This window comes from Magnolia sinica, chromosome 14 (genome assembly GCF_029962835.1).
Source record: "Magnolia sinica isolate HGM2019 chromosome 14, MsV1, whole genome shotgun sequence".
In the NCBI taxonomy this organism is placed as follows: Eukaryota; Viridiplantae; Streptophyta; class Magnoliopsida; order Magnoliales; family Magnoliaceae; genus Magnolia; species Magnolia sinica.
Window position 1 is genome coordinate 49,894,176 of NC_080586.1, and position 13,831 is coordinate 49,908,006.

The 13,831-nt window shown below is 38.5% G+C and overlaps 1 protein-coding gene across 6 annotated transcripts in view; it reads left to right on the forward strand.

The window, feature by feature from the left end:
• Window positions 1-13,831, forward strand: part of LOC131225494 (protein SHOOT GRAVITROPISM 6) — a 180,226-nt gene that overhangs the window by 95,197 nt on the left and 71,198 nt on the right. For all 6 annotated transcript variants that reach the window (XR_009161371.1, XM_058221025.1, XM_058221027.1 and 3 more), the window contains 2 exons: window positions 4,602-4,737; window positions 12,567-12,648. Coding sequence is in view for 5 of the 6 variants with exons in the window: in XM_058221025.1 (XP_058077008.1) it covers window positions 4,602-4,737; window positions 12,567-12,648 (218 nt within the window). In the remaining variant the exon portion in view is untranslated. The remainder of the gene's footprint in view (window positions 1-4,601; window positions 4,738-12,566; window positions 12,649-13,831) is intronic.

Below are 13,831 nucleotides of genomic sequence, written 5' to 3' on the forward strand. Positions count from 1 at the left end.
GTTTTTATACTCATGCTTCCATGAAATGAATGTGAACCGTGCGCAGTGTTGCATTAACACTTTGAGAAGTCGTTGACTCTTGTTCTCGATCTACCATGCGGCGGCATTGTTAAGAAAAAGAAGAAGCCAAAACTCGAGATACAACACGATCTCAAACACATGCGTTTGTCACACTAGTGTTTCTTCTCACACCCGCAACCACAAATGATCACTCACCGATCTGTCGCCACCATGAAACTGCTGTGAATTACACGTATGCTGTTCTCACATGCACTCTGCTACATGAGCATTTCTTCCCACGGCTAAAACTACTGACATTTGTTGATCGACCTGTTGCCGTTGGTTATACAATGCTTTCACTCTCTTCTTAGAGCCTCGACATGGATTTTTGTTGAAATCCTACTATGGTACGTCCTATCATAATCTTGAATCAACGATCTCAATGAAATCTAGACTTAATTTGCATTGGAAAGGAAGAAGGAAATGTGTAGATCTAACAACAATGAATTATAGAAATACCTTCGAAACCCAACAATTACAAAAATGTCCAAAGTAGTAGTCCCTACATCATCAATGCTTATAATCAGTGTTTTAAATATCGATGAAATCGGCCGATATATCCCATGATATTTCTTGTATCCCACCTATGTGATACGAAACACACAAGTAGTGGGATATATCCCACATGTTCGATCCGATGAGCATTTTTTTATTTTCACTCCTTTTTTCTATAAATCATGTTAAATCAGTGTCGAATTGTTACAAATCCATGTTTTTTCATGTTTTGTATGAAAAATCATGGATTGGGAGCTTCGATTTTGAGATTTGGATGAGGACCGAGTTGCAGAAAATTGAAAAAAAAAGTTAAAATTTTCCCAATTTCTCGCAAATCGGTTGCAATTTGTGTCCAAACATAAAATCAAACATGTATGTAACCTGATTTAGTGATTCTTCTTTTGCTTTTGAATGTATTGCTTGTATTTCCACACGTCTTCTTACATTTATAAATTACATGAATAAACTTTGAATATACTCGCATCAATTCAGTTAGACAACGCATAAATTAGGACCCCATACAAAGAAAACCTATTATGTGCACTTGTTTTTTGTAATGTTTTGATTTGTAAGTGTGTATTGATGTCTTTTTAAACAATCACTAAAATTTCATTGAAAACTTCAACCGATTTTCAATGTTTCGCCATGTTTCCAACAACAATGATACATTACGCGATACAACCAATATATCCCATGCGATAACCGATGTGTATCCGTATCCCAAGGGTGTGATATGTAACGTGATACCGATATTTCGAACACTGCTTGTAATGGCCCACTTTTTCTCATTTGTTTTGCATGTGTCTCATGGGCCTAACCATCTTGGTGCTATCCAATTCATCTAGATAGTTGATAAGATGAGCTTCACATGATTTATGTTCCAATAACCCCCTGCCTAGTGCTCCTTCAATTGGGACACTTCACCACTCGATGCATCTCCCCAAAGGTTTTTTCCTTTTCTTTTTAAATTTTTTTTTTGAAAGGTACATTCTCACAAAAGTTATACTTCGACCTGTATCTATTTCGCTTGATATTTTAGACAAATTCGAGAATGAGAGGAGATAATAAGAATGTTAGAAATCACAATTAATATTGTTTTTGAATTTTTTATTTTTCATCTAGCAAAAGTAAAAAAGAGCTATTGTCAATAGTAGACTCCCCACCCAAGATATGAGAATTGTGTATGATTCGAACCGGCGTTCGAAACTAAATGCCTGGTTTTCTTTGAAAGCACTCAAAACCCTAATGATGCAGGACGTGAAAATTAACTATGATATGCAAGATCTCAGGTTTTAGATCAAAATAATTCAGAAACAATTCCACAATTTCCACGTCCTACATAAAAGTTCAAGCACTCAATTAAGGGGAATCTATGCAGGTCCAGGCCTACACATGTTAGAGCTAAATCAATAGAAATTATGGACCAAACAATACTCAAAGGAGAGTAAATTCATCCACATGCATAGAAATATTTCCCCAATCCAAGGGATTCACGGATTTCAATTCGGGGAACCCTAGGGTTTAAGTGGGCATGGAAATAGGGATTTAGGACAATCTAGGGTTAGGGTTAGAGAAATCAGGTGAGAGAGGAGCGAAAGAGAGAAAAGAGAAAACCTGGAACCGATTCCGCACATGTTGACAGCTAACCCGCCTGATGCACATGCGCTGCTGGTGGCCCACACGTGCGTCGGGCCCACAAATTAGAAAAAGGCCAGCTTAACCCTGGTCGGCCAGGGGTGGGCCACCTTCCCTCCAAGTTTCAGGCCAAACGGATGATTGGTTTGATCATGGTGCTCCGCTGAAGTTTTAGCCCTCCTGCAGAGCCGGATTTCGAAATTCTGCTGTAGGGGAGAATCGCTGCGAAAGGATGATGGATTTGATGATGGGTTGGTTGTAGGAGATGGTGGATATTGATGGTGGGAGATGAGAAGAAGGGATGGTAGAAGATGGGGGCGAATCGGGATAGATGTGGCTTCGCACCACGTTAGTTAGCTCTTCGATGAAGGGAGGGCTTCGCACCCAATTGGATTTTCACAACTCGAGAACTTCGAGGAGTAGAAAAACGCAGAATTTTTATTTCTTCAATGAATTAAAAGAACTACAAGGGGTGCCTATTTATAAGAAAACCCTATACCCCGAAAATCGCACCATGTGCGCAACCTATTACTTGGCGATGAAGTAAACTAAAATAAAAAACCAATCAAAGAAATCTAAAGCATTCATGATGTTTTCAATAATATAAATAAGCAAAACCTAAAGTATGAACTTAATCCGACTAGTGGGCCCCGCTCATAAGATCCCATGATGGGCTTTACTTGATTATTGAGCCCACTCTAATGAACCAAAACTCCGTCTTCTAACTAGGAGGCCCTCCCTGGATGTCGTCATCGAGCCAGATTGACGGTGGGGCCCTCCCTCTCCTTCCGTACGTGCGTAGGGGGCGGCGTGCGCGCGCGTGTGCGCGTGATGTCCCCATCACCTAACCAGTCACCTGGAGAACTCTCTCACATCCTTTAGAATCAAGCTTGATGAAAAATTAACGACAATGGTGTCAAAGGGAATCGGATTTCCACCAACCACCATCCACCAGTCAAAGCCTGACATGTGGCATCTTGGGTTTCTGTGTGGCAAATGCACCATGAAATACGAGCTTTGTGCAATGGCTGGAATCTCATTCCTGTTGATGTCCAAAGTTAAACCACATTCAGCACAACAGCTGTGGGAGGCCTCAGGATTCGAGATTAGCCACGTCGGTAGCCAAAGGGAATCCAATTCCTGTCGACTCCCTCTATATAAACAGGCGAGAGAATGGAAGAGAGTATGAGAGGGAATTGGAAGGAAAAGAGAGGAGGAAGGAAAAGAGAAGAAAAGAATAGAAAACGAGAAGAAAAGAAAAGAAAAGAGAGAAATTAAGAATATAAGAAGAGGAGTAAAACCACATTTCATCGATTAGGGTCCATCAGGAGTAGGGTCGGAATTGGGGATATTCGATCATCTCTTCCATCAAAGAGTGTCGAATCTTCCCCTTTCTGTCTCACATCTCAAGGCCTAAAGTTACATTTACTTCATTTCTTTAAACTACAAATAGCGTCATCACTCAATTAATTGCTTGTACTACATGTTCAAGATTATTGTTGAGTGCCCTGTCTCCATGATCGTGATTGCGGTTGTTTTACTTTAGGTTTCTTTAATTTAGGTCTGGGCTGACGTTGAGTGCTTCGCCTCCACAGTTTTGGCCTCGATAGCAATAATTTTCTAAAGCTAAATCCCCAAAAATCCCTAAATCCCGCAAAGTTGAGATCACACTAGTGTGTAGGCAGGGAAGGGTGCCTAGCCCCTTCCTTCTCTGTCACCAAGGCCCATACTCAGAATCCCCAGCCACAGACCAACCACAGGAGTCGTTCAAGTTGGGGAGTCTTTGATTCCCTAACACATCGCGATTCCACGATGTATAGCCGACCATGGATTTCGAGCTATATCGGCTAGTGGGGACTCCAAGTTAAGCAAGAAGCACTCATGAGCTAATTCACCCCTGCAATCGCAAAAAATTAAAAAAAAAAAAAAAAAAAATGGTCGAAAACATAATTGCCGTCATGAGGCCGGCCTGCCGAGCATGTGTGTGCATCGACATAGATATTTGGAAACCTCTGAAACAAACTAAATGTATTAGCAACTTGTATATTTTGGGTCTTTATGGTACTTGAAGGTTAGGGACATTTTTTTTCCTCAATCTATTTTGTCTTGGCTTTAGTTGACTCTTCACTTTTGACCTCTGCCTTGTCCAATGCTCTTATGTCCATCCTCGGTTTCTTTGTTTGAAGTGCCTGCACTTCAAATTGTTTCTTATTGTGTTAGAGTTAACGTCAAACTCATAATAATGTAGTGTTTACTTTTGAAAGGAATAAATAGAGCGCCTTTGCATGCTTGGAGTACATACCACATTGTATTTTTTCTTGCATTTTTCCTTCTTTCTGTTTAATTCCTATTCTCCTTATCAAGTGGCATTTATGCAGTATTCTTACACTTTGGGTATTTATTTGTTGCAGATTTCTGTCGTTTTTTTCTACTAAAGTTAAAATAGAAGATGCCGATGACATACATGCTGCTTTAGCTTTAATGTATGGATATGCAGCAAGATATGCTCCATCCACTGTGATAGAAGCCAGAATTGATGCATTGGTGGTATGAATTAATATCTTTAGCTTTAATGTACTTCCAGGCATGTTGTACTGTTGTCTTCAAATCGAGAAGTGTTGGTTGAGTCATGGTATTCTGCGAAAGTGTTTATTTGTTTTTAAATGGTATTGGAAAATTTATTGAAAAAGGGGGAGAACACTCAGAAAAGCAAAGGATGATGAGTAATCATCCATATAAAGAGACACATGGCACATAGCAAAGGCCTCATATGCAAGGGCCAAAACGAATTAGCATATATCCTGATCGTGAATCCCGGTCCATTACAAATATCCAAAGTAGATGAACCCCTAAACCCCATAACGAATGAATCCACCCAGCAACCATCAATTGAATCTTCTTCTTTAGCAAGTATAACCCAAAAAAGGATCCTCCACAAAAGGATCCCCTAGGGGAGTATAACCCTTCTCCCTACCTGTTAAACTGGTCCACAACACTACCTTGTAGGACCCAAGAAATCCCGGAAAGAGTGAGAAAATGGCTCCAAATTTCCTCCACTCAGAATACTTCACTAGGTCTAGCCATTTTAACTCATCCTCTGTGACCCAATTACTCCTAGTAACTGGAAGTCCAACCCATTTAACCAGAAACCTGATGTAGTTTCCACATGGAGTTCTAGCTTCACACACATCAAGCATTGCTTCCACTTCTTCCTCTTGGGTTCTAGGAAGCTGTTCAACCCACTCAGCCTCGTTAGCAGCTTGCACATCATTTGGGTCGCCTTGATTCTCATACAGGTCTGTAATATTGAAAATTGGTGAAATATGTAGCCTTTCAGGTAAATTGATGAGATACTCATTGTCACCCAATTTCTCCATCACTCAACAAGGATTGTTCTTCTTGAATTTTAGTTTGTGGTCGGTACCAACGGGAAACCGCTTTTTTATTAAATAGACCATCACCAAGTTGCCAACTTCAAAATTCTCCTCTTGCTGTTTTGCATAAGCATTAGCCTTGTAATATGCATTTCTCTTCTCAATCTTCTTCTTAATTGCTTGCTAGATCTCCCGGATACTTTCCACATGCATTCACATCATCACTAACACATTCGACAGTAGGCAAGGACCAAGTCGACTGTATGCAACAATGTTCTGCCACACATAATCATGAACGTTGACTTGCCATTAGTACGATTAACATTGCTATTTTATGCAAATTTTGCTTGTGCTAATACTGTGTCCCACTGTGTCTAGCGGTCACCCGCCAGACGCCTAAGCATATCGCTAGGCAATGTGTTCCACATCTTTATTGCGTAATGTATCACACCATTGGGATACAGATACATATCGGTTATCGCATGGGATCTATCGTTTGTATTACATAATATATCTCTAATGTTGGGAAACATGGGGAAATTTTGGGAAATTGGTTGAATTTTTCAATCAAACTTTGGGATTGTTAAAAAAGACATCAATACACATTTAGAAATCAAAACATCATTAAAAAAAAAAAAAAAAAAACAAGTGCACATAATAGGTTTCCTTTGTATAGGGTCTTAATCTATGTGTTGTCTGGCTAAATTGAAGCAAGTATATTCAAAGTCAATTTCATATAATTTACAGATGTAGGAGGAGATGTATGGAAACACAAGCAATACATTCAAAAGTATAAATTAAAATTTTTTTTTTGAAAAAAGAGAAGTAGAAAACTAGAAATATATCTACGAATGATGCCTGCAGTTGTGGCTTAGACCCACGTGGAGTTGCACATACATTAGGAGTGGAATTTTGGAAAAAAGAAAAGAAAAGAAAATATTAACTTTGAAATGGGGGCTAGTTGACCGTTGATGAAGTGGAATTTTGAATTTTCTTTTATATTTTTTAATTTTATATATATATATATATATATTTCTAAAAAAATCCTCAAATTACCAAGAATCACTAAATTAGGTTACATATTTGATTTCATGTTTGGACACTAAGACTGCAACCGATTTGGAAAATTTTGGAAAAATTTTGAATTTTCCAAAAATCGGCCTATGTTCCCCCAAATCCCAAAATTAAAGTGTATGCGACGATGATTTCATCAAACACTCCTAAGTACTCTAAAATGGGGGCCAATTGACCACTAATCGAAGTGGAATTTTGAGGACAATAATGTTTTAATTAAAATATTTATTTATTTTTTTGAAAAATCCCAATGTTAGCAAAAATCACTAGATCAAGTTACATGCATTATGCCCAATATTATTGAAATATCCCTGATATTATATGTATCTCTAGCTTGATAATACCGATAATATTGGTAGCGAAACTGATATCATTGGTAGTATTAGAAATCCCATGTATTGACGATGTATTGCTAAGTATGGCCAATGTATTGATAACGTCAATGTATTGCCAATATTTTAGATTGTGTAAATTCTAGGTATCGCTTTTATTGCCAATGCATTGGTATTGCCAATGTTTTGCTAATATTTTCAATCATGTAAATTCCAGGTGTCGCTTGTATTGCCATTGTATCGGTGATATTTCAATAATATCACCAATGTATCGATATCACTAAAAATCTGAATTCCATATCTTGGGAAAAATTTCTCGTACCATGGGAGCTTCTTTCATAGCCCCCCCTATCCCCAAAATTGAATAAGCCTCGGATCTCAAAGATTTCAAGCCTATTAGTCTATTAGGAGCCTCTTACAAAATTTTGGCTAAAATTCTAGCTACTAGATTGCACCCTGTGCTTTTGTATGTTATTTTTGAACCCCAAGGAGCCTTTCTTACTAACAAACAGATTTTGGACCGTGCTGGCCCATGAAAGTATAGACACTTGTCACAAATCGGGAATAGGCGGTATTGTCTGCAAATTAGATTTAGAGAAGGCTTTTTATCACTTAGACTGGACCTATCTCGACTACATGTTGGGGAGATTTGGTTTTGGCCTAAAATAGAGAGGGTGGATCTCTGCTTGTCTTTGACTTGTGTGCTACTTTGCATAACTATGACAAGCATTTCAAAATCCCTCAATGTAGGTGTGTATATTGTATCCAAGAGGGAACTTTTTATCATTAAATGCCTAGTTAGTTGGACAAAAATGCAATGTTCAAGTAGTTGTGTGTGAGCGTTTCTCTCTCTACTATGCCTTTTCTTGTTTTGATAACTGGTTAGTCAGCATTCTCACCAGTGACCAAGATTACAATTAGTTTTTGTCTACATGATACTTTCAACACACTGGACTCTAGCTTGCGGGGAAGTGTAGAAAATGTAGTTGGAGTACTTTCATTTAATAGGATTCTAAAATGCCCTCAATGTTCTTGAAATCTTCTAAATGATCTTGAACAGTGTTCGAATTATCTATGATATTATCGAAATATCTTCGATATTATCTTTATCTCTAGCTCAGCAATATCGATAACACTGGTAGCGATACCGATAGCACTGGTAGTATCAAAAATTCCAAGTATTAGCAATGTATCGCTATGTATCGTCAATGTATCAATATCGCTAAATGTAATTGCCAATATTTTCAACAATGTAAATTCTAGGTTTCGCTTGTATTGACAATGCATCAATATCGCTAATGTATCACCAATATTTTTTATTATGTAAATTCTAGGTAATGCTTGTATCATAAGTGTATTGATGATATTTCAATAATATCGCCAACGTATTGATATCATCAAAAAAATTTTATTAGAAAATTTTTTATTTCAATTTTTTTTCATGGGCACATGGTTATATGTAGTGTTCAATTTGTCATTGATGATATTGATAATATCTCGATATTATCGTTATCGCAACATGCACGATATTGAGACCACAATCTTTCGTTTCCTTTCCAATTGTTGATGATTTCTTGGTAAAATATCATGTGTTGTTGATATTTTGCAATATCGATGGATGTTTGGATGGAAGGTTGGATGGTTAAATAGGCCAGATGGGATGGTTGGACTGATTTCTTATTACAACAAATGCTTTTAAGGCCCCATTAAATGGAAACTTGTTATGTATGCATTATTTTTGCAATTTTTTTTTTCTAAATATGCAAATATGTACATTTTAACATCTCTTAAAGTTTCGCTGAAAATTCCACCGTTTTTCCCATGTTTCCCTGCATTTCCGGTTATCAGCAATATTATCGACAATATTGATATTGTTTCCGTATCCTTGGCCAACGAAACTTGTAGCGACACCGATACTTCGAACACTGATCTTGAATTATAATTTGTAGATCTTGGGGGATTCTAGAATCCCCCAAGATATTCTAGACCTTGAAATGCAGGACTTGTTTGGCATCTCTACTCTAATCCAATAAGAGCTTTACAAATAAGAGCTACTCTAATAAGCTTTTTTCGTTCTCTCTCTCTCTCTCTCTCTCTCTCTCTCTCTATCTATTTTTTTTTTTAAAAAATAAAAAATAAAAAATAAAAAAATAAGCTCGTTTGGTAAAATCACTTAAAAAAAAATAATAATAAAATAAAAGCTCTTATTTGAAACAAGCATGTTTGGCAAAATGTTCAAATAAGAGCTTCTTTTAATGGGTTGTTGATGTCATTTTTAAAGATGACAAAAACTCCATTATAAAAGTAAGCCAAAAGTTGTTTTGGTGAAACTAACCATAAATGGACTGTGCCCTAAATGGAAAATGAATGGATGGCTACAAGCTTAATGTTTTAAGACATTTGGGTCATCCATTATGTTGGACATTAGATGTGTACCTTCCATCATATGGAGCCCACCTTTGATGTGGACCATCCATTGTGTGAGCCAAACCTTCAAAGTGGGTCGTCCATCATGCAAGGCCCGTCTTGGATGTGGACCATTCGTTATTAGGGGCCCAACTTGATGTAGGTTATCCATCATGTGGGGCCCACAATCAATGCTAATTGTCCTTTGTGGGGGCCCTCATATCCACTACCCATCACCCACACGTGGAGTCCACATTTGATGTGTCCATCGTGTGTGCCATACCTTCAAAGTGGATTGTCCATCATGTCAAGCCCACTTTTGATATCCACCATCCATCGTGTGGGGCACACCTTCTATGTGGATCATCCATCATGTGAGACCTTGGATGTGGACAATCCATTAGGTGGGGCCCAGTTGATGTGGGCTGTCCATCATGCAGGGCTACACTTTAATCTGAGCTATCCATCATGTGAAGCCCACTCCGTCCATTATGTGGGCCTACCTTGATGTGGACCATTCATTGTGTGGGGCCCCACCTTCAATATGGGTTGTTCATCATGTGGGCCCACCTTCAATTCCATCATCCATCATGTGGATCCCACCTTTCATGTGGACCGCCCATCATGTGGGACCCACTTGATGTGGATGGTCCATCATTTTCGGCCACACTTTGATGTGGACCATCCATTATGTGGGGCCTACATTTGATGTGGACCATGCATTATGTGGGCCCACCTTGATGTAGACTATTCATCATGTGGGGCCCCACCTTAAATATGGGTCTTTCATCATGCTGGCCCACCTTTGACGTCTACCATCAATCATGTGGCTCCCACTTTTGTTGTGGACCATCTATCATGTGAGGCCCACTTGATGTGGGCAGTCCATCATGCAGGGCCACATTTTGATTTGGGCCATCCATCATGTTGACCCACCTTTGACGTCTACCATCCATCATGTGGCTCCCACTTTTGTTGTGGACCCTCTATCATGTGAGGCCCACTTGATGTGGACAGTCCATCATGCGGGGCCACTTTTTTGATCTGGGCCATCCATCATGTTGGACCCACCTTTGATGTCCACCATCCATCATGTGGGTGCCACCTTTGTTGTGGACCGTCCATCATGTGGGGCCCACTTGATGTGGATAGTCCATCATATGGGGCCACATTTTGAGTGGGCCGCACATCAAGTGGGACCTACCCAATGTTTTAAATATCGTTATCGTGTAATGTATCGCACCTTTGGGATACAGATACATATCAATTATCGCATAGGATATATTGGTTGTATCGCGTAATGTACTTTTGTTGTTAGGAAACATGGGAATGTTGGGAAATTAGTCGAATTTTTCAATGAAACTTCAATGATTGTTGAAAAAGATATCAATACACACTTAGAAATCAAAACATTACAAAAAAGTGCACATAATAGGGGTTTCCTTTGTATGGGGTCCTGATACATGCATTTTCTAACTAAACTGATGCAAGTATATTTAAAGTCTATTCATATAATTTATAAATATAAGAAGACATGTATGAAAACACAAGCAATATATTCAAAAGCAAAAGAAGAATCACTAGATCAGGTTACATGTTTGATTTTGTGTTTGGATACAACGATTGCAACTAATTTGAGAGAAATTAAAAATTTTCTATTTCTCCCAATTTTTCGCGACTTGCCCCATCTCCCCCAAATCTCAAAATCGAAGCTTTAAAATCATGATTTTTCATGGAAAACATGAAGAATCATAGATTTGTAACCACTTGACATTGATTCAACATGATTTACAACAAGAAAAATGGATAAAAAATTGAATATGCTCACTGGATCGAATACGTGGGATATATCGGCACTACCTATGCATTTCATATCGCACAAGTGGGCTACAAGATATATAGTGGGATATATCGGCCGATATCGTTGAAATTTAAAGCACTGGACCCACCTTTAATGTCCGCCATGATGCCATCCATCATATAGGTCGCACCTTTGCTATGGGCTATCCATTAAGTGGGGCCCATCCTTCACCATGGGTTGATCATCAGTGGGCTCATCTTTAATGTCAACCTTCCATCATGTGGTACCACATTAAATGTCCACCATCCACCATGTGGGTCCCACCTTTGATGTGGACTGTCCATCAAGTGGGGCCTACTTGATGCGGATCATCCATCATGTATGGCCACACTTTGATGGGGGTCATCCATCATGTGGGGCTCACCTTTGATGTGACCGTGCATTATGTGGGCCCACCTTGATTTCGACCATTCATTATGTTGGGCCCCACCTTCAATATGGATCATTCATCATGTGGGCCTACTTCGGAGAGATTGTAATGAGGAGAAGAGGGCAAGATGGGAATTACTTGAAAGTATAAGGACAAACTTGTCCAAAAATTAATAAAAATTGTTTACTGGTTTAAGCCAAATAAGCTCTTAAAAGATAAGTGACCTCTCCAACACTTTTTAGGAGCGTTTTGGCTAGTTTCTAAAAAAAAAGAAAAAGAAAAATAAGTGGTAAAATTAGAGTTCTACCAAACAGTTTATTTTCAAAACAAGAGGTTATCTTTTTTAGAATAAGCAAATCAGCTCTTATCAGTAGAGATGCCAAATAGCCCCGTAGTCTTCTAGACTTGGGAGATTTCTAGAGTCCTAGATATCCTAGAAATCTCCTTGACAGGCTTGAAAAGCGCCTTCATAGACTTAAAAGTCTATGAATATTACAAATGGACCCATTCTAACTAGGCAATACATTTCTAGTTCTCATCTCCTCCCCTTTTTACCAACAGTTAGCCTGTGTTTGAATGGGAACAATACCTCTTGAACCACTATGAGCTTAATGCCCCACCACCTGAAAAGTCCTTATATTCCTCCTAACTAACAGAATGAACTCATCCTGCCTATTTCCCTGCATTCCTCCTAAGTTTGATTTGAGTTGCCCATTTCAGTTCTTAAGGTGAGTGATGGAACTTTTGAAATTTACACATAATGCAAACCATGTAAACCAGTTAAAATAAATCTAAGGCTGTTTTCAATTTGTTTAAAACCTCAGCTTTTCTTCGTTCAGCTCACTGGTAGATTTAGTTCTGGAAGCATCATGTAAGGATCTTCAATGCATCTTTTGTGATCTGTTTTCTTCAATACATTTTAGTTAGGTTGTTTACTTGGTCTGAAATTCTACTTACAGGGGACGAATATGCTTTCCAGACTACTTCACGTACGTCGTCCTACAGCAAAGCAAGCTGTTATCACTGCAATTGATTTATTAGGTGAGAATATCTTTTTCTGTATAGTGAGAATATGCTGTCAGGGTCTCTTTCTTGATATTGATCTTGTATATTAGAATCTTTTATAGCTCAGCCTGTTAACATATGAATGGCATGTATCCACACAACTGTGTTATTCCATTGACTCTTAGTCCTGATCTAGGAGTGATTTCTTGACATACTTGTATATGGGTGTCAAATGTAATTCTATATTTTGTAGGTGATTCATTTCTGCAACTTTGTAGTTCATGACACTGATTTATGGACCTGTCTTGATGGATTCACCTGTGTCTCAATGGAGGGCAGGGGGAAACTCTCCTTCCTAAAGATTGGGGTTGATTATTGTGCAATGTGTACCATCGGTAGACAGATTTCTTTCCCCTTTTGTGCTGTTCTCTACTGTCAGCTTTCGGTACACAGCTTTCCTCATTGGAAGTGTTTCATCAAGATATGATACTAGATTCAGTTTTCTGCAAATCTGGCAGAACTGCATTTGAGAAAGAATTGTGGAGAAGAATTGCATGCAAACAATTGTCATAGGATGCACTCGTTTATTGTAATTTGTTGATGATAGTCTTCTTCTTGTTCAAAGTGAAACTAACAATTGTTTTCTAATAAGGCTCCTTTTAATGGAGTTCAAGGGTTATTTTGTAATTCATGACTATAGCTACCTGTCATCTTCCAATCCAGTCTCATTTTGAGTTGTGGAATTCATCTTCAAATTCCATGCTCTCCTCCCACAAATTGAATATGAAATAAAAGTCTGGTATAATCTTCTACTTCTGTATATCCCGTAAAGAAACCCTACTTTGTGGAAGTGTAAGAAACTTCATATGAGGTCATGCTCCTAGATAGGTCAGTTTTTCCTGCTGTAAACTTCTACCATTACACAAATTTCCCATTCATTGAGTTCTGGTTTCTATCCTTCCCAAGTGTTCTGGTACAACAGAAGTGCTACCAGAATAGCTTGCTGGCCTAGTCTTCCGTGGAAGTTAATGAAGCACCCAAATTAGAGTGAACTTCTTATAGACCAATACACTATACAGGTATGTGGAGTCTCACAATAAAGTATGTGGAGTCTCACAATAAAGAGAACCTAGAAGAGTCTTACAATAAAAGGAGAACCTAGAAGAGTCTCACTCCTATGGATTTGGAAGAGCCTCACTTCTAAACAATGTTTCTAGGA